The 22,480-nt window shown below is 40.2% G+C and overlaps 1 protein-coding gene across 1 annotated transcript; it reads right to left on the minus strand.

Moving 5' to 3' along the window:
- Window positions 1–1,011: 1,011 nt before the first annotated feature.
- Window positions 1,012–17,802, minus strand: LOC112955455 (zinc finger E-box-binding homeobox 1-like). Its single transcript, XM_026048776.1, has 5 exons — window positions 17,752–17,802; window positions 11,754–11,808; window positions 7,757–7,957; window positions 2,680–2,742; window positions 1,012–1,205 (listed from the first exon to the last, which is right to left on the minus strand). Exons 1-5 carry the CDS (start codon window positions 17,800–17,802, stop codon window positions 1,012–1,014), a joined length of 564 nt encoding a protein of 187 aa, XP_025904561.1.
- Between the last annotated feature and the right edge of the window lie 4,678 nt (window positions 17,803–22,480).

The raw sequence follows: 22,480 nt of genomic DNA on the forward strand, positions 1-22,480 counted from the left end.
AGAGTTTGCAAATGCCATCTGAACAGGTGTGCTTTCCAATTTGTGTTTCATGATGAAGAAATGAGTAAAGTATAACTTGTATTCTCACTCCAAAAGAAGACTCAAAGCTTGCAATTTCCTTAGAAAGAAATCTAAGAATTTAACTCTAAAACTCTATTACTAAATTTGCATCCTAATTGTTTTAAAATAAGCAAATAGTGGCTTTTAAAACAGAAATATATTACACTACAGAAGAGTTAGCTAAGCAAAGGACTAGTCATAATAAAGTAAAAACACACTCATTTCATTATGAAATAACATTTTCAAAGTATACTCRAAAGTCAGTATTGTATAATGAACTACCATCAAGAAAAAAGCAAGTCATTATTCTATTTCACAGAAACATTTCTGTATAAACAGTGTTTCTTCTTTCTCCTTTGCTGTCTTTCCAGGAAAAACAAAACAAACAAACAAAAACGAACCAACCAGTCAACCCCAGAACTGTCACAGGCTTGCTAGCTAATAAAATCACTACTACCTAATAGATTCATGCTGGCTTTTTGTTTAAAAATGTACACAAACAACCAAAAAAGGCATTATAATGCCCTAAACTATTCTTCCAAAAGATTACATTCTCTTCACTCAGTCCAATTATACTTAATAAGATGCTGTGTTCTATTTTTCATGTAGTGCTGCTGAATGCATTTATGACAGTTTAATTTTACATTTCACATTAGCGAAGATTATCATTTAGGCATTTATATAACTGAGTTACCAAGTCAAACTTTCATTCTGGTTAAATATAACAAGCAATTCTTTGATGTCTTCAATAAAAATAAAATAGTGGATTTTAAATCTATGGATACCTAATTTTAGAAAATAAATAATATTTCTGAATGATGGTCCCATCATCCCAACTTCTTACTGAAGTTAGAAGTTCATCTGTTTTAAAAACTGTATTTGTATGCACTGTATTGCATTCACTATGTCTTTTAAAATAAAGCTTATGGATCAAATGCTTAGCTCAATTCATCACTTAAAAACTGAAGTGGTGACATTTTTACCATTTTCATCCTGCCCGCTAGCCTCTGGTGTGCCTTGTCTCTGGTCCTCCTCGGGTGCTTCAGGGTAAATAACAGCTGTATCCTCTTGCTGAAGGAATTCTTCGACGTTAGGGTCATGGTTTTGTTCATTTTCTGCATCAGAGTCACATTCATCTTCTTTTACTAAGAGCACAAAACAAGATAGAAGGCATTGAGTGAAACCTTTAAAATGTAATATATAAATAATCTACAGTGATCTGATTGCAGAAGATCCTCTATGAAAACCCTTCACAAATCCCAACATGGTGTTCCGAAGGTCAAGCCTTTTCAGCTGCAAAAATGCGACCAGTTTTTAAACAGAGATCCCACGGCGTAATGAGATTACAGCAAGTCACTAAAATTATAGCTTGCCTCTTCAACTAACTGCATTTATATCATTTTAGATATTCTGTTCCCCTCAACTTCCCCACAAATCTCCAGCAGAACATTAATCATGATTCAGTCCTTGCATTTTGAAGGACAGCTTACAGCTTCAGCTCCTTTAGCTGCTATATTTTTAAGGGCGAGCCTTTTTCCTTCAAGACACGTTTTTTAATGTTACTTAAGACTTGCTCATTACTTCAAACCCAAAGGACACATTTGAATTTTGTCTAACAAGTTTGCTGGTGGAAATGGAGCCAGCCTAAACTTTGAGTAGCTTGCTCTCCGTGGCTGGAAATKTATATCATAAAGGTTGCTTCAGACTGGCTTAACATTCTTCAAAATCTTAAATATTAAAACATTAAGAAAATCAACATTCTCCTAAACAGTGTTTCAATAAGAAGTTAAATATCTTGCTTAATGTTTCACCATAACCAAGATATACTTGCAAGTATTTGCTTAAATGCATTTTTCATAGAGTTTACTTTTTATTAGCGTGAAATGTTCCGAGCGGGCTGGGTCTCTGGCACACCAGCTCRTGACAGATTTCCCTTCCTATTAATAATGTGAAGTATATTTTCAATGTGAAGGGGGAAGCCCTACCACTCATTTCAGTGTGRAGCCTCATACTCAATTTGCAATTTGACACGACGGGGTGTTGGATTCTTTTCCTGACATGAGGCAGTCCTTCCCATACAGACTACAGTGTGCAACACACGCTGTATTTCTTTGTCCTCTTTTCTAGATACCTCACTTTATAGCATCTAGAAAGAATTTGATAGTCTACAGTTGTAAATATACCTACCTACATTTAAAAAAATTGGGTTTACTCACAGAATATCTAATTATGTAATGTTAAGGAGATTTTAAAAAGTAATGAATAAAATCTTTTAAAACAGCTGTAGGCAAGTCTTTAAGATATATGATAAACATGTTGTCAACATTATCAAGAGAAACATAACAAAACAGCAATGCATCTGTTTTGGTCTGATCTGAAACTGATGATAAACATTTTATTTTACCTTCCACCTACTATSAGTAAAAATACAGGTGGTGAAAATAAGACACAGGATTAACTCAAGCTCATTCTGGTGCATTCTTGGAGTAGTTTAAGACATTCTCCGTTGATCTGCAGGGATTTTCTACCTAACTCTGCACAAGGCCAGTGATGCAGCTGCTTCTGCCCGTGTTCCTAAGGCGCTATCAGACAAGGTGCTGCAGATGAACAAACAAGTACCTGTACATCCAACTTCATCTGTCTGAGCTTCAGGCCCCAGGATTTCCTTTGTTTCTTTCCCAGCTGAAATATAAAATACCAGGAAAATAAGAACAAATGTTAAAAAAGAAAAACCAGCCTATCACATCTGAGGCAGTGTCTTTCGAGAACTTGTTTCCTGCTTGGAACTCGAAGGACAACCTTGCACAAATACAGATTCCTCATTGCTGCAGCAAGGATGTACAAGGATGTCCACAGTTCAACAACATTTTAAGGAAGCAACAGTAAACACTGCTATTTGAAGACGGGCAAAAAACACCTGTCACACGTTCAAATTTTGTAGTCTGCTTTCCCAGCAAATATAAAGTGAGCTACCTAAAAACATTCTATCCACAAGTGCAGCTACCTCATACTTCAGAACATTACTGCCAGAATCAAGAGTACCCTAAGATTAGTACCTTTGTTTTTGCAATTAGTACTTTTGGGAAATGAGTGATAATTTGCTGGCACTGTCTGCAAGCAGTGGTTTCTCTAGAAACCACTTACAGACCGTGGTGGTTTAAATGAGCGAGCACTGACACTAAGCACCCGCTCCCTACCCCAGGTCACCTGTGTGCTGGAGAAATGTTTCACAGGAGCACCTAGGGGCTGCAGCAGCACGGGTGGATTTGCAGGCTCTTCTCAGCCTTGCTCAGGAGCCTGCAGAGCCCAGCAGCGAGGTTGGGCTGGCTCCGAAAAGCACCGGGGAGCTGCCCAACGGGAGAGCCAGGCAGGGCACGCGCCGGGCTCACCTCCTGCAGGCCACGGGCTCCACGCTGCGACACCTGCCCGAAGCCTCGCAGCCTGGGCCAACAGCAAAGGGCAAACTGGTACTGGGAGCCTCTGCTGGCATTTGGACAGGAACCGGCTTCAGGCAGCCGAGCACAGGAAAGCTCTGGCAGCAATTTCACACTCTGCTAGAATTGTGGAGAATGCCGCTTTTTGACTCCTTTACGACTTGTACACCGTGTCAGGGCACGTGCCTGCATTAATGGCCAACAGCTCGGAGTCGCTGGAAATGAGAGCTTTGTTTCACGGTTTCATTTTGAGACTTCCGAGGCTCCCGGGCCACACTGCCGAAGAGCCGCAGGTGATAAAGGACGCCGGAATGCACTCGGGGCTCATGCGAAAAGACAGTCCGTATATTTTTATATACCTTACTTCACAGTATTTCAGTACACTGCCACAGCCATAAAAGAACAATTGATGGAAAAATCATTTGGCAGGGCTATTCGAAAGCCCAATCTGCCAACTTTTTACTTACAGGAGAGAAAAATTTCTCCTTAGCAAGAAAGATGATAAATTTTAGGACTACTTTAAGKTCATAGTTAAAAATGTCTTCCTCAAAGGAAAAGACTGTTAATTCATCTACCCTGATAAAATCCAACAGACCCCCAAAGGTGTGGAAGCTATTTCTGCAGAAGCAACCATAAACAGGAAATACGCTTAAAAGCATATTGTAATATTTAAGTCTTACTTGAATTTTAATTAAAGAGATTTCTTGATCTCAGATGGAGTCATCATAAACTCTCTGTTTTGTACTTGCTCYTTCTACTACCCACATGTTGTAAGACATGTAAATCAGAGCCATGCAGCCATACAGAAACTAAATGGGCACCAAGCAAGGCCTCTCTTCGAGGACGAGTGCCTGAACCTTCACCAACTAATTCCTGAGCTGCAGTACGGCTCAAATCTGCCTTTTTCTGCATCTAATCATCACTTATCAACAGCGGCTTAGAGATAAGGCGGGACCCTAGGGTCAAATGCTCAGAATTTTCAGGTGACAGTGTAATAAGAGTGAAAACGAGTGACACTACTCCTGTGTCATTGGCTGACTGTAGAGATCTATGCATCGATAAGGTATCTGATCAAATTTAAACCACTAGCAAAATGGAAATTTTGGTTGAAGGCAGGAAAATAAACATTACCAACAGTTCTGCCACAACGCTATCTTCAGAGGTGGGGAGAAATGCCAAAGCCCATCAAGAGTTTCTAATTCAAACTCTTCGGAGCTCATTTTCCCACACAGAACTTGCATGTCCCGAGTGCTCCCTGCTGCTGTGCATGGCTATCTGCTCCATCAGTAAGAACTTGACCAAGAAGTTGCCAACTTTTTTAGCCTTTCTAGGCACCCCTGCCCCAAAATAATGAGAGTTTCTCCTGCATGGGAGTGCGGGAACCCTCCTCAGCACCACGGGTACCAAGGGAACTCACTGCAGCTGCAGCAGCCAGGCTCAGCCTACGACTTCACGACTTACAGGAATTCTTGAACTCCAAAAGGAGCTTACACTAAAATATAACTTCATCACCTTTTAAAGGTTACTACAGTTCTGGACATTTTTTTCTGAATTTTCAGCTTTTCAATACTACTTTAGCTCAAGGTCTAAAACCTCTCATTTTCCTAAAAAAATACAATACGTGAATAATAATTTTGCAAGTATATTAATATAAGAAGTCAATAGGGTTTTAGCTTCTGCTTCTTTAACTGCAGCAGAGGCTTTAGTTTAAACAGACTGAAGAGGTAAAAGAGGATATTATAGCATGATCACACGCATGAATGTTGGCACACGGCCAGGAGCTGTGCAGGATACACGTGCTCCACTTCTTCAAACTTGCAGGGCTGTTTCAGTTAAACCTCCTGAGATACTCACCTTATATTTTAAACACCTGTTCGGAAGGTCTTTTAGAAATTCAGTTAGAATGACTGGAAACGGAAGGAAACCAATCTGATAAAGAAATTTTACGTATGCTTCTATTCTTGTGCTTTTCTGAGCAGAATAAGCAYGTGAAAAGCCCACTGTCTAGTCCTGCTAAAACCAGTAACTTTCAGTATTACTTTCGTCATGAAACAGAGCTTATTAAAATTATTGTAGTACATGTTTTCTATAATTAAATTACTAAATAACACCCACCTTTGAAGAGGGCAGTAATGCTGCACAGGCATCTGCCCCACTTTCTTTCCCTTTAAAACACACAAACACCTTTTTTTTAAGATTTCTACTGCAGGACCAGGGCTGATGATATGGTATTAGGCTAACACCTTCCCTTCTGTTCAAACAGGTGAACAGAACTTTGAAATACCAAATCAGCACGTCGTGAAGCCCAATTTAGCCCTTAAAAGAATCTCATGCAGTCACTGCCAGATATTGAAACATTTTCTAAAAGTTGCTGTCAAATAAAAAAAAAGTCTGGACTGCTACAAAAATAAATTTCATAATAAACAGAATTCTTACATCTGAAATTATGCTATTTTTAAGAAGTGTGTATAATAATTGTTTAAATCTTTTGTCTGACCAAACACTGGCAGCAGCCTGTCATAATAAACATTGATTGAGGGACAGAAAAGCATCTGGTAATCCAGGGTTTAATGGTATGGATTATAATGGGCATGTGACAAGAAATGATCACATAACGTCCTATAAGTTTATATATTTGGTCATATATACAGAGAATAAGCTTAAGAGTCAGGTCCCCTGAGTGCTGACAGAACTTTCACAAAATAAAAGGCTGATAATCTACCATTCTTTCTCGGAATAAGGTTTCCCGATGCTCTCAACAGAATTAAAAGTAGAATTTACTTCAAATGCATCACTCCAGCAAACAGGTTTAAAAAGGTTAAAACGATATATTTGAAATAAGGARTCCAAAACTATGCCACTACAGGTTTGGCATTTCAAAAAACTCTAAAGAGGTGTCTCAGGCAGGTGCTGTGGTGTGAGGAGCTGTGGGAATGTGTCCACAAAATGTTTAGGCTAGACCTGTATTGCAGAGGTCTTGACCCAGCACCTCTGATACCCACTGCTGCATCCAGGTAAGTACCTCAGACTCCCCAAGCCCCTGTCTGGGCRGTTCAAGAAACAACCTATGCTCAACAAATTTTTATGTATCTGTAACTCCCAATACATACTCTGTAGTTGCACAATGATTTTTAGGTGACCTAGGAAAATTACCTACCTAGGCAGTGATTTAGTTCCAAGGTTCATTTTACTGCACAGTGGAGCTTGGCAGTAGCAGGGACATAAAACGCGGCTGACTTGGAGCTATTCTTTGAACTCTCCGCTGCTGTCCCTCGGTGGGACTGTAGTTATTGAGCATAGCAGGGCTTTAGTTCAGTTTGATGTGCAGGCATGCAATTTGTCTTAAATCACCAGTTTTAACAAGGTGGATGGTAACRAACTGTGGTTCGAGTTCAGACGCAAACAGGGACATACCTGAAAACATTCTGTTTTGTTCACAGGAYAAAGACTTTCTGTAAATTTATACATTTACCCCAATTTAGCTGAAATGTAAGCACGCTGTGTGATATTATTAAACTTACCATCAGAACTCATTGAAAAATGGCCCATTTCCTGATTGCTTTAAATTTACTGCCTGTAAGGCTGCCGTGTGAGGTGCACAACATTTGCCTTTCCTCCACTGCTTTCAAAATAGAGATTCGTTAAGAATGAGATACCCAATTCTAAAACTAATAATCTCAAAATTTAATAAAGATGAATGATGTTTTCTATCTCAAATAGCATGATTATGTTCTTCAATGTTTTTTTTCCGTCATCTCTACTGTCTTAATCCTTTATCTTTTTCTGGCGTTATTTCCTTTATTCTGGCCTTGTTTGGCAAGTGAAAGAGCAGAGACAGCCACCAAGTAGAACATTCCATCTAAGCACTATCATTTTTTTTTGTTTTGCTTTATTGCTTACTCCTCAGGATTTACCTGAATCTTTATGGAGACTTGCCACRGAACAGACATGGAAAAACTAAAGGAAGGTAACTATTATCTGATCACACTTGAGAATGCTGTAKCCATAGATTTGGATGACTTGATTAACACTAGAAATGGAATGAATGCAGCTTGGAATCTGTYTCAAATATTAAATAAGGAACTTATAACAAATATTCTAGAAAATGTGACCTCTTACTTGGCTGTGACTACTAGATGCTTATTGCTATGATTCATTTTAGCGAGCAAAAACCATCTATTTAATCTTTCCTTTTGAGGAAAACATATAAAAACAAARTATACAGGAAAAATATATAATGTTATCAGTGAAAATGAACACACCTTCATCTTCCCAGCAACTGTTTGTACTCCCGTCTCTTTCACTGTTTTCTGGTAATACTGCATGGTCTGTTGGCAAGTCATCTTCTGGCACGCTGGCATCRCAGTCTGCCGCATCAGTCACACTTTCTTCTTCCACTATATGCAATTTATCTTCATCATCTGAATCTGAGTTGGCTTCTACCACGTTATTGTAATTGGTAACTGTGGAGAGACAAAAGGCAAAATGCAGATCAATACACAGAGAATCATAGAATCACAGCATGGTTGAGGTTGGAAGGGAGCTCTAGAGATCATCTAGTCCAACCCCCTGCTCCAGCAGGGACACCCAGAGCACAGGGCGGCATCCAGGCAGGTTTGRAAGACCTCCTATACTACCAGTTCAGAGCTGGGAGGTTCATGTTCTTCAGGACTCCGGCCAGATGCTCTATCTGAGGCATCTCTGGAGCCCCATGATTATTTCTTCTTCCCATGAGGGCATGGAATGGGAATATTACAGACGGCATGATAGTCTAGGAAATACTTGACATAATGCCAACAGGTACTTCTGTCATGTAAGAATAGATTCTTACTAAAACAAGCTTAATTTGTAAGCACAAAAAAATCAATTAAAACTGTTTCAAACTGCAAGCATTATATATTAAAAAAAATTATCACAACTCACTGAAATGTCTTCTTATTGAGACTGAAGTTAACTTAAAGAAACTATTAAAGATTTACATAAGATCTATAAGTGTATTATACTTATTCACATCAAATTTGAATAACTTATCAAAATCCTTCAAAATACAGTTTAAGATAATGAACTAAAAAGACTTGTCTCGACTGCACTACTCCTTCAGTAGTTACAAGCGCTCATAAGAATCCTATCTGTGACGCACACAACCACATTACTTTATGACATTTTCATACTGTTACTATTAGCACATCAGAAGATAAATTGATTCTTTCATGTAAAATCCTGCCTATTAAGATAGATAAATAGGAAACTGTATTTCCGTTCTTCTGAAGTCAGCTGCTTCTTTTTTTCTTTTTTTAAGTAGGTATTCGAATCATTTCAAAAATGCATTTAAAGAGGGAAAGTGAGTAACATTATGAATTGGCAAGCTACTCATTTCCTCCCAATTCAAGAGAAAAATGTCCCATGTAAAATATGCATAAGCATGACAAAAGACCCTTCTGAATTCAAAATGATCACTCCATGTTTCTGTATTTTATATACACACAGTGCTATTTCAGAAATGTAGTATGACCCACTATTCACGGAAACAACCTTTTCTAGGACAAGAAAATTTAAGASGTTTGTGTAAATATGAGTATTTGGTCCAGTTCAATCAAAAAAGCAAYAGTCACTTAATATTCCATAACAAAATTTGCTAAGTAGAATAGTTCCTGTGAGGGCTGCTGTAACTGYGGGCAAAAGGCAGCGTTAACGCCGGGGCGTGCAGGCCTTCCCTCCCCCGCGCCCCCGCGAGAAGCAGCTATTGAATTTATTTGCCAAAAAACATTTTTCTTTTAACGTACATTCACAGTTTAGAGGCACAAAATAGGAGGAAATAGACTACTGTTGTCTTCAGCAGGTTTTAGTGTGCTCGGCTGAGGGGGAACACTTGAGTAAAACACGAGCACGGCCCCCTCAGCCACATGCAGGAGCTCACTACGAGCAGGGGTCAAAATCCAACCACAGTACATATATGCACTTTAAATACATATTTATAGCTTTGATTTCAGTTGCTTAAATAATAAATGTTGTTTTATATAAACTGCTGTCTGTTTAGATTGTGTAATTAAGTGGAATCCCTGATATTAAAGTGTCTCATATGGGAAATGCAATAAATAAATAGCGTCTGTCTTGAAGATTTACAGAGAAAACTCTTAATGTATTTTTTCTTCATGTTTTTCTTCATGTAGTTTTTCCCCTYAAAATACAACCTACTCATGATAATTGCTACCTTGAAGTATTTTCATACGTTTTTACCACACTCCCAGGCTGATTAAGTGTAAACTTAAGAACTCATCCTAGAGTAAGATCCATAAAAAGCCAGAAAAAAAAGATCTTTGGGACTTAACTTCTTCCGACTGAAGACCAGTTGTCAAGAAGGCAACAACATGTGGAAATAAGTTTAGTTTTAACTTTTTTTTTTTTTTTTTTTTTTTTTTTTTTTTTCTTTTTGAGATACAGAGCTTTGGGTTATCTGGGGGAGATAAACTGCAAACCCTGCATCAGAAAGGGTTCAGAACATTAAGGATGAGAAGGCAGCAACAAACTCAGGAGAAAGCTGAGCTGTTAAAACTGGAGGAACATTAATAAGCCCCTATACTACCCTAGCTAAATAATTAGGCTGTTTTTCCTCTGAGGGAGCCTTGCCTCGTTCAGTGCAGTGATAGCTGAAGAGCAGCGAATACGAGTTTTATGGAGTGAACAAATGGGTTTGTCGGATCCTGCGCCGTTTTTATAGATTACGAAGCTCTTAAGCATCCCTTCATATGCTCAGCAGCCAGCAGTGCTCCCAAAGCCTCCACTACAGGGTGTTGGCCAAAACCAGACCCCTCAATACGTGCTCTACGTTTCCCTATTTGGTGTTGGACTTGAGTACTTCAAACCGTTCAGTGACCTGCAGCCAGGTGAGGGCATTGCCATTTTACGAAGAGCAAACCGGCTACTTCAAAGATTAAGGATTTTTCTGGCAATTTTGGCATGACCCTCAGCGAAGGTGGGGAGGGCTTGACTTTTCAGAGGCCTCGGTATTTTTATAGCGTTTTGTATATTCAAAGCACACTTGTGTTCCTTCCAAACGCAGCTGTGCTCAGAGCTCAGGTATCTCAGCTTGCAGGCCACAGCAGCTAGCAACACACAGAGCACAGTGAGAGACCTTCCAGAATCACATAAAAGCTCTGTGCAAAAGGCAGAATAAAACCCAGTTTTTCCGTGGTGCTTTGAACATGCCTTGGAGTGCGGGGCTTTGATTCCCGCAGGCCTCTGCATAAATAACTCCCCTTCCCAGCAAGAAAGGCAAGGGTTCTGCAGGCAATGGCTTCCCGTAATAAACATTCCCGATTCCTCCTCTGGGCAGCATTCAGCCCATTAAAAATGATGTGATCACATAATTAAAGAGCTTATCTTCATGTGTACTTACAGGGGACAACTTCAATCTTAATTCTGACTTTTTTCCAACTTTCTCTGAGGACCCAACTTTCCATCTCCAGTGTCTGATTTCCAAGAGTATTCTGAAGTTCCTTAATGGAGATGATGGTTAAAAACAATCGACTCCTGCCATTTACTATACTTTTAGCTAACTAAAATCCTGCTACTTGACACATTGAAGTTACATGGGAAATGGGCATCCTGCWTTCCCTAGCAGGGTCTCTTGCCTCTACACTTCCCTCTCTTCCTGTTCAGTCTTATCCCCAAATTTAGGCCTGCCCTATCTGCACTCCATTACGGGTRTCTCTTCCTTTTGTCCCCTACGTTGCACAGATGCCACTAAGAGAAGAGGACAACAACCTCAGGTGAGCCCTTTTAAGGGCTGGGAGAGGTACCTATTAATTAAACCTGCCCTGGAAGGAGGTTGGAGGGTGCTCAGCACAAAAGCAGTATTTAGGGACAGCTTACAACCACCCTAACAAGCTCAACTGAGTATCAATGATGATTTCAAGAGGTTTCTAATTGAGCCAAATGTTCCACACACAAAATAAAGTGCAGACCCCAGAGGAAACCCTCGCTCGGAGCAGTAACAGCTTCTCAACGACACAACTACAAGCGCTGGAGCAGCAAGCTCCAGCTAACGCTCTCTGGAAGCCGTGGTGGCCCGAGCAAAATCATCCAGCCCCAACTGCAGGAGGCCCCGAGCACGAGGAGCAGCAGTGACTGAGGGGAGGCGCCGCTCCAAGGGCGGCTCCCCACGCGCCACGGGAAATAACAAATAAACAGAATACAAAAAGTACATTTTATGGGCTATAAATGGATTTTTTGTTGCTGATCACTTTCTTGCTACAGTACCTGACACTTTACCAACTCGCATCTGTAGTGGCAGCTTAGGTTGCTCTTGGAGCAACTGCCAAAAAGAGGGCGGGAAATGCCCTTTGCTTTTTCACTCTCACAGTCTTGGATGCAGGAAAGATGGACGATGCTGCAAAATTCCAATTAAAGAAGAAATACATTCCAAAGAAATATTGATTAAGGTGCTAAGGAGGAAAATGTATTATTTTCCTCCTTAGGAAAATAATATAGGCTGAAGCCTTCAGGCTGAAGACTGCTACAAAACCAAAATGCATTTGTTTAGTCAAATGAAAAGTTCATGCTCTGGTCCATAAGCCGTGGTTTGGAAAAGCTCCTGAGAGAGGCGGCTGCAGGTACCYGCTCAGCACTCGCCCCCGATCCTCAGGAGTCCATGAGCTACCGGCCCCGTGGCCTTGGCCAGCAGGAAGAAGGACCCAGTCGCGCCCCAGCTCTGCCAGGACCTCCCTCATGGCCACGAGCGGCAGAGCAGGCGGCGCCGGCAACGACCTGGGATGGCACCGACTCGCACAGAGCGAAACCAGATCCTTGACCTGCTTCTCCCTGGGATCTAGGAGAACACAGAGAGAAGGAGCACTCTGAACCTCATCTGCTACGTTTATTTTTTACGCACTTCCCTGAAGTCACTGTTTTGTTATGCAGAATCTGATCAAATATTCCTACTATCTGCCTCTTTTCTGCCACTCCATGCTAATCCAAAATCCCATCTACTTGCATAGTTTTAAGATAAGTTTTCCAGAATTTGAGAGATAACACAACCCCCCTACAATTTTTGAAGAGYTGGATACACGTAACCACCACATTTGAGTTGTCCCAACACTGGAACGAATGGAGATTACTAACAGGACAAAAGAGGGGCGCACAATTGTGACCTTTTATAAATTTCTACTTCTAGAAGTGCTTTCAAGTTTTAATAAGATATCTTCAAGACTCAGGTACCTCAACAGAGATACTGCTTAGTGCAAGCTTCGCTTAGTGAAAATATTCACTGTTTCCCAACCCTATACTCGCAAGGCTGCACTGGCAGGGCACAGGGCACTGCACAGAGGGAAGGCAACAGGCACCAGCACATCAGGCAGCTTGGAAACTCCATAAAAACAGACTTCACTGCGATCTAGGTATGTAGAAAGTGTGAAGAAACTGTATTATTCTGTCAATTACATCAATCAAGAAAAAAACATATCTACCAGAGATTAGTCTCTGACATAATACTTGCTAAATTCAATTTAAAAACATACCTGTGATTTTCAGAAAAATGGTTCTGTTTTTGTGCAATAATTGTGTGCAGAAGAAAAACGTACTTTTCAGAGAAATAGGGAAGTACAAAGAAAGGCTGAGTCAGCTTATATATGTATATACACATATAAAACATACATATAAATATATATATAAAAATCTCCTCTCAATACTTATATGCTAGATTATTTGGTCTCCAGGTCAATTCAAAGAAACTTAAGAGTTAAGAAAAAAACCACTCTGCAACTAGACTGCACACTAAACTGTGCTCTAAATGCTATACTGAAAATTGGACAGAATTGGCTATGCTTATGCAACACACATTAAAATCAATGGTTTAAACACCTGACAATTTTCTGCTTGTCGATTTTAAATTGTGATTTTCAAGTCAATGAATAYTTGACGCTCAAAGCAGAGCGATTCGGAGTATGGAATTTTTCTATCAATATGGCAAAAACTGGACCAAAGCCTGATGATYTAAGTCACAAGCAGCTCCTCCAAGCTATGCTAATGGCCAGAGCTCTGGCAGGAAGCTCTGTGATGACATAAGCTAAACTTAGCTTATTTGGCAAATACTCCAGCCCAATCCCACGCTATCGCCTTTGTTCAGCTGGTCATTAGTTCAATTCAGGGTTAACTTAATTATTCTGGAATGGGACAGTTTGGTACTTTACTACTTAGAAACCCTGAAGCAGATGTAGCTCTAGGCTTCTCGGTGGGACAACAAGAGAATTTCTGCCCCCAAGGTGAATGAAAACTGGTGTCTAGCAAGTCACCTACTTTGGCAAGAGCAGTCGGAGAATCTCTGCYTCTTTAGCTGCTCCTGGCACCCATCTGCCTTGGTCAACTACATATTGTGGTAACTATGATGAATTCTGAGCAGAAGAACATACATATTCCTTCTATCCCTCCTAGACTACTCTAGCTRCACACCACAGCCACCAAATGTTACTTTTGCATTATTGCTGGGCTGCAAATGTCCAGAAAAGGATGCTAAAACAAACYGAATCCCACTGCTGATAAAGGATTYGTATCTCCCTGGTCCCGATGGTAAGGATGAGGTTGTATCTGTATCTGTGGGTGGAAACAGAAACAGAAATATGAAGAAGCTGTTGACACTTAACACACTCTTGGTGTTTCAGAGGGTCTCTTAATTAGAACTAGCTCTGGTCTGGTCTTGTGGGCTAAATTTTCATTACTGGCTGGAACAGCTGGAGTGCTCCCAAGGTTATTTTCTCATTTAGATTAAACAGAGGACACGCTCCCTAATGAATCAAAGAACAGTGAGGACTATCAAGAGATTCACTTCAAAAGTCCACTACTGATCTGAATTAAGATACGAAGGATGTGTATCTCCAGCCAAACATTCCTGTAGGAGACACATAGTTCTTCAGTGTCTGAAGGACAAAAAATTTTCACCATCTATTCCATGGAAGAATTAAATGCAACTGGCACCAGAATCTCTCCCTGAAAAGGAGAAGAGACATCTACCCCAGTTCCCCACTACTGCAAGCAACCAGGTCATAGAGAGCCTTTTCCTATTCACTTCTGAAGGTATCAAGCAAATTACTGACTGACTCCCGAGTGTTAGATACTAACAGGCAATTGAAAGGCTTGTATTTCTAGATATTAGATAGTGCTGAAAGCCCGAACTAGTAACCACCATATGTTAGAGACAAAACTGGATACTGAATCCTGTTCTCCTCAAAAATAAGCTAGATTTATATTGCTAGCAAACACTGCAGTGGCAGCACAGCCAAAGCTGGAGAGGAAGCTCTGGAGATGGCAGGCGTGATGCAGAAGACACACATGCGAGCGAGCATCCAAATCGCTGGGTGCTCCAGCGCGGGGCTGAGCACGAGCGCACGGCCGGGCAGTGCCAGCACGGACAGCAGCTCCCACAACCACTGCGCAYGGCTCAGTAAAAGAAGGGGTGACACCACTGCCTCCCTTCACACTTATTCGTGAGTGAAAACCTTTCTTCTTACACTCTCTTGAATCTTTGACACCCGAGTCTTAAGATCATAYGCTTGGTTCTCCTGCGCAGTGCTGATCGGCATCAACTTTGAATAATACCAAGTATCATCGAGCAAAACGGTCCGCTCAGGGCAACTGGCTACGTTAAAATAGCCTGTGAGGCTGCAGATGAGAGGCTGAGGAAGGGGAGATTGGTTTCACCTTGGGAAGGAGGGAATTACCAACACGGCGAAGGCAGAGCTCCAACAAGGACCTCTCTGAAGGTGTCCAGGGTCCTGGGGTGGCCCACACACTTACACGGGTCTGAACTGCGTGTCCAGGAAATGGACACTGTACACAAACACCTATTTTCCTATATGGATTTAGGTGGGATACCTAAACTTAGATTGTGAAATGGATATATATCATTATATTAATTATAATTATTTATATTTTTTWAAAAAATGGGTTGCCCTTTGTTACTCTTCCAAAGTAGCTCTACTAAGAAATATAATTTTATACCTGCTGCTTTCAGAATTGTCTCTTCATTACTCTGGAGCTCTTTCCAGCTAAAAAAATGGGAATATTTTTAACTTTGCACAATGAAGACTTTCTGTCTTCTGGTGAGACAGAAAGACATGCAATACTAATTTCTCTACTGAATTTGTAAATGATGGCCCTTTTTGTAATGAAAAAGCTAACTATTGTTCAAACATTTTCCCCTCCTTGCCCCTGGATTCATGCAAATGCTACATGCAAATAAGAAAATTCCCTGTGGCAACATAATTTGAAAAAATGTATTATTACAAGGTGCTTTTAGGTTCGAAAATGTTAGAAGTGATCCCAACAGAAAAAAAATTAACACACAGAAACAAAACACCTCAAGGTGTGTGAGAAAATTAAATGCCTCTTTTGCCAGTTACCACCATTGTATAATCAAGGGTTATACAGGGCTCTCTACAAATATGAACTTACTTTTGTATGTATAACACCATGTCAACTCCTGCTGTCAACAAGCAGGACACGTAACAACGTATTTACAAGAACTTACGGTGAAGAGCGTTGTTTTTTCTGTCTTGCTTGCTTTGAAAAATCTACCATAAAATAACAGTGCCCAATAATTTCAGTGCTGCTTTAAGCTTTCAGCCATACCTGGCTTCATTTSTCCACCTCTCGGCTTCCCCGTTTTAAATGCTCTTCCTCGGGTTGCAGAGAAAGCAGAAAACTCTTGGCTCATTGTAGGTGACAACTGTGCACCAGGGAAGCTTTTACAAAGAYTCATATTTGTGAACACATGGGCACAAAATAAATAGCAAATACGAGGTGGTGGCATCCAGGTGACTTACAAGGCAGRAGCGCTTGACTAAACCTCCTGTTCTCTGACCATTATGCTCTTCCTTAAGAACATGCATAATTTCCCCATAACAATTTTCTAACATAAATATGAAATAGAGAAAATCCTGTTCTTTACGATTTTTTTTTTAAATCTGAATTTTCAAAGAATATACTGTAGGGAACAATTCTGAGCAGACAGCAGTGATTAATCACTCTCTGCTCCAAGTTAAAGAGGAAGAAAAGTAAAAATCTTTCCCTTATGCCCTATTTTATCCCAGGTAAGTTTGCCTTTTGATCACCAGTATTAGTTTTATAGTCTATCCTTTTATTCCAAAGGGAGCAAATCCAATCTTCACATTTGACTATCGTTCCTTGCAGCCAAGTACAGCCTGAGGTCGGCAATGTTTTACTACCTCGGAGGCAATTTTAGCGTGGTGATCATTAAAATTTAGCATGAGATGTATAAATACCTGACGAGGGTTCATTTTTTAAGTGCCTCCAGTTACTGAAAAACTGGAAACAATGATCTAAACGGAGGAGAGGCTGAGAGGAAGGACCATTTCCTTGACTTATATCCTCCGAGCGCCTGTTTTACTTTTTGTGATTCTCTTTCCAGTGGCAACGGATCCGCTCCGCGGTCTGCTCAGCAGAATCCTCTGGGTGACGACCATTCGTGATCTACATGCTCCCCATGCTTCACTTTTTTCCTTTATAAAACTCCTCACCTACAGAAGACGGTTAAATTAAAGAAGTATTTAAGAGGCAAATGTTACGAATCACTTTTCTCAAAGACTGACTTTTWAAAAAATAGATAATTTATTACTATAGCAAAAATAACTCCTGTACATAGCTAAATAYCATCACGTCTAAGATGAGCCACACAAACTGCCCAACTACCAACTGGGTATCTCACTTGGGAGACAGTGGCCAGTTCTGGGAATGTCTTTGATAGCAGAGAGGTGGAAATACTCACTGTATGAGCTACACAGGCATAAAGCACAAGCACCATATGTGATTCCAGCTTATTAAAAATTGGCCTTTGATTGCTATTCATTTAGGTAAAATTTATTCAGGTTAATTTTTCAGGGAAGATAAAGGTTAAAGGTTCACAGAAAACATACATTTGATACTAATGGTGATTTTATATCATATATTTCACCATTACCTAAGTTTATATGCAATAAACATTTGTGTCATAGGTAATAAAAAAATGCAATACGGGATTATAAGTCTGGCTCCTRAAGTTCCTGCAATTTAATTATTTTTTTAAGCATAAGGCAGACGAATGATACTGCATAGGCCACATCTCATCTATATGAACAGCCTATGATGGCAGCTCTCCCTTGCTCCAAAGCTACGCGACTGTCGTGAAGCGACACGAGGAAAGTTTAGCGCGGTGTTAACGCTGGAGAGAGAGCCCTGCAATGAATCCCACTTCCTCTGAAACTCTGACCTTCTTCTTCGGCCTCTCCCTCACTCCCAAATTATCAGAATGCCGAATCATGTACCGACTTCAAATAYCTGTTGCAGAACTAAATGTGTACCATTTTTTCTTAGCCTCTAGTACTCTYCACATGGAAAGAAAGTCAGGTTGTCACATGCACAACGGCCACTATCTGTTCAGGTCCATTTATATGCTCAAATATCCGAAGCAGGGCACAGGAGAAGAGATTTTTTAATTAAGTTGCCTTTCAAGATGACATATCGTGTTTTGTCTTTCACTCTGAATCCTGGCAATAAAAGAAGTGGKTTTTTTTTGTGTGTGTGTTCTAGAATTCGGTTTTCAATATACGGATCCTGATTGTTCGATTAAGGTAGCTAATTTGGACATATCATGTTAGTTTSAAGGGAAACTGTTACGTCAAACATTCCTACTGTACTTTACCTGAAAATAAAGGATATCAAGAGATATAGAATAGCAAAATGTATAAAAATATGGTTTCTGGATGTATTCTGAAAGATCTAGTTTTCTTAATAGAGCTTTACATTTATGAGCTTATTAAGCGTATTCATATATGACACGTGCATCTAAATTAGTTTCTAGCAGTGTTATGACAAGTTACAAGTCTCTCCGATTCTTAATTATCTACTACTGCCTTTTTACAATACTGTTTTTTCAATCACAGATCTTACACATTATTGACTTTCAATCCTTCTAAAATATTAAGTCACAGGCCATTTATATAACTTATTTGTGTGCAGGAGCAAATCACACCCTGCTGAAATTCAGCGTGTGCCTTGTTCATTGCACCACATAATGAACAGCTATCATTTCCAGAACCCTACTGCAGGGCAGGAGCACGAATAAAGAGACAGCTGAAAAATATGCAAAGGATTTACAGTATTTCACTGGATTCCAAGGGCAGACATTCCCTGGCATTCTATTTGAACAGGTGGATAAGTGAGATTATGAAAGGTCTCATTTATCCCATTTAAATGGAACGGGACGAAGCTTAAGTAACAGTTTAATACTCAACAGATGCATTCCATACGCAAAATAGACACTGCAAAAAGGAATACTGAAAACTATAAGTTACTGTAATTTTGCATTTTCAAATTAAGCTTGGTATTTTAATATAAATCAGAATGAAACATAACGTATAGTTCTCACATTATTCTAAGCACATAAACATATTTTTGCCATGCTTTGCTTCAAAACGTTGCAAATCTAACTCCACAACATATTTAATCAGGTTCTTATTTCTTCTTAGCAGAGCAGTAAACCAGGCTCTGATGCAGCAAACCAGGCTCTGATGGATACTTCAAAAGGCAAGTTTTTTTTAATGGCTTTTTAAAAACTGTAATCTGAATATATACTGCTGCATTCTTGTATACAGATTGTTCACATATATTTGCTGAATCTCTCTGCATAAGCAGTCATATTCACACTTCTGGACTTTGAAGTGAATATTTAAAACAGAGAGAACTAGACAATCTAGCTCTTCAGGCCACTGAAGACTGAAGCACAATCACTCAACTATCTATTAAAAATTTCATGTGCACAGTGAAAAGATTCTTCAAAATAAGCTCATTTTGCCAAAACGATAAGAAGACCTTGGGAACTTCCAGGACTGGGGAGCTGATGCTGTGATAGGGCAGCAGGGAGCTGCTCCCATCGGAGAGATGGGAAGGTCCAAASCAGCACTGGTAAAGTGCTGCAAGAGTGAAGAAGAAAATATTCAAAGGCCTTTTGTTAGAAGAAAAAAGGTGCACAAATGACACCAACACAAAGAAATAATAAATTTATGCACAAGTCACAAATGAAAAAATTTGCACACACTTTTTATTAGAGTAATATTTGGACAGTTTCTGTTCAGTTTCTGTACAGAGTGGGGTAACACCCCGAGAAAGCAGCACTGTTGCCTGTGAGGGATGATAACCTGTTTCTCAGATAAAAAGTCTTTGTAATTAAGGTAAAACCAGGCATAGCCAGAAACTGTGGGGCAGCCATAGCATGATGACACTGTATTATCTCTTTCTGAACTCTCAACATACATACTAGCAAATTCTACAGAGTAGAAAATTCACAGTTTTAAATGCAATTTARGTAATTGCAAGTTTTCATAATGCGCAGCAGTGGGACTGCACCCCAGGGGGCTTCGCTTGTGAGTGGGCAAGACATTTTCCTCAAAAAGCAGCTGGGTCTCCTGGACATCCTCTCCCACCACATCTTCCCAGAGGTTTCTATCCAACAGTTCCATGGATTACACAAAGTTCGATTTTCCCAAACTCAGCATATTAACTGCAGCTCGGCTTTTGAGACTTCCTTTGAATCAAAATATCTGTAAAGAAAAGATACTGGAAGATTTTAACTGTGATATTGGAATTTGTTGCACAGCAAATATGTCCCAAGACTTGCAAAGGGTGATGAATAACGGTATTCAACTCAGTCCAACACCTCTGAATTCTYAGTCTACATAAGGATAAAGTTAAATATTTTTTGACTTAAAGGAGCTTATCTGTTCCATTTGACATCAAAATTCATAAGTAAGGTGAATCAGGAGTGATAAGAAGAATCTAACAAAGGATCCACCAAGGTGTATCTGAAATAAAGAGACCAGATTCCTGCCCCCACCCAGTTCCCTTTCCCTTGAAAAAAAGGGAAATATCCAAACCTACATTTACTCATATAAAGCAGCTCATCTGTATTGCAGGCAGCCTTAAATTTAATTCTGCCACCCTTTTTGTAAAGGAATGGGAAAGATAGCAAGAAGGTAATACAGATAAGTTTGACTTCAGATGAATACTTGGGAGGCAGGTAAGAGATACCTGTTATGCCCAGATAGACAGACCTGCTTGCTAAAAGGCTCCTGCAGAAGCTGTTGAACACCAACAAACCAAGATATATATTGGTTACCAGTTTGAAGCTTAATAACCAATAGTTGTTGCTAGTCTATCAGATATTAAACATCTCTCGGCTTGCAGTCCTTTATCAGCTAAGGGAGAAAATGGAAGGAAAGGGAGCACTTGAAAGATGCCTGAAGCACTGCGCTGGGATCACATTTTTGGCACTTTAGATATATAAGAAACACGTTTYCCCATCTTTGATAAATTTTCCACCAAGAAACGCACAGTCATTTCTAAGCGTATTTCTGCTTCTCCTATAAAGAGCTGAGACAACTTTATGGTTACAAGACTCGTTAAGTGGGACCAGATGACAGCAGGCCCTAGAATGACTGTGGTCTTCCAAAATGATCGGGAGCAGGGAAGGGGCTAAGCCATCCACGGCCTCCTTTTGTGGGGGAATTCAGATTTCAGAAAGCCCCAGTGCTGTTTAGAGGAGGAGAAGTGTTCCAAGGATGGCTACACAGGCACAGGGCACGGAAATGAGCAGGGAGCAGGAGCCCCTGAGTGGGGGGGGCTTCTCCTATAGAGAAGCCACTGAGTGGAAGGGCAACAGGCCCACAAAAGACAAACTGCCAAAAAAAGGGGAAAAGAGGTGAGATGAGCAAGGCTGAAAACATGTGAAAACAACACTGTTGGGAAAGGCAGAGGCAAAGGGTAAAAGATCAGTTTRCACCATGCTAAGGATCATACAGGAAAGATTAACATCTACCAGTCATCCCAGCTCTCCTTCACAGCACACAGTGCAACTCTAACACAGTTTAAATTGCTGCCCAGTGAAAAGGTCTCATAAAACAGTCAGAAATATTATGGTAAATAACCAAACATATCCATACTGTTTCTGGGATCCAAAGTTACACCAACAACTTCTTCCAGCTCCTGGATTTCTAAGGAAGATCCTGCAATGAACACTTGGGACTAAAGACACTGATGCAAAGCTTGAGGTACCTGTTCTCGACTAGTAAGAACTGAAAGAGACTCCTATGGAAATCTGCTTCCCACATTATTTTTAAAGCCTTCACATACTTCCACAAAAGTATGGATTAGTAAATTTAACCTTGTCTTCAGAACACCCGTCTTTTTACAAGCTGTAATAAAGGACAAACTGACTCTTTCTAGATTATGAGCACAAATGAAGAACAGACCCAGAAGGCAAAGCCTAACATACATTACAGTCTAAATACTACACGACTTTGAAAAATCCTCGGTGTAAGAGCAAACAACAACTTTGTTTTACCAGCTAAATTCAGACCCATTCGGTATCCACTGCCCTCTAACAGGAAGCGACTGGTTTGGGCCGCTGCAGGTGATCACTGAGCTCGGGAGAGCAGCAGCTGTAGAAAGGTACGGCCACAATCCATCATCTGGCTCGCTCATGAGCTCGCTGATTAACAAACCCAAGGCCACACAAGTATTCAGTAAGGCAAGGAAAAAAAATCAGAGGGAGTAGAGCGGGTAATTAAACTTTTCCAACCTCAACATCCCTGCCCGGTGCAGGGAAACACATGGGAACATTCCTCTCGTTGGCTTGCGTCCAGAGTCCTTCTTGGACTTATTAAAAGGTTGCACTGCCATTCATATCCACTTAAAGCCTGTTAAAATTGTGTAAGGGTCTGGGCATTCTTAACACTAAATTGACTTTAAATGATCTGTGATTAGGAGTTTTGAACAATAGTAAGTTATAAATATAGAAGAAAAAGCAGAAAGATTTTCCATGGCAGGTGACTTTCGAAATACGAAACTCAGACTGTGTAGGAGCATGAAGAATCTGAAGTACATTTGCTCGCTAGCTGGTCAAATTATGTGTCTGCTGAACAATCACTGAAGGGTGCAGTGAA

Source organism: Nothoprocta perdicaria, unplaced genomic scaffold (genome assembly GCF_003342845.1).
Source record: "Nothoprocta perdicaria isolate Ctin4 unplaced genomic scaffold, notPer1 scaffold_57, whole genome shotgun sequence".
Classification (NCBI taxonomy): domain Eukaryota; kingdom Metazoa; phylum Chordata; class Aves; order Tinamiformes; family Tinamidae; genus Nothoprocta; species Nothoprocta perdicaria.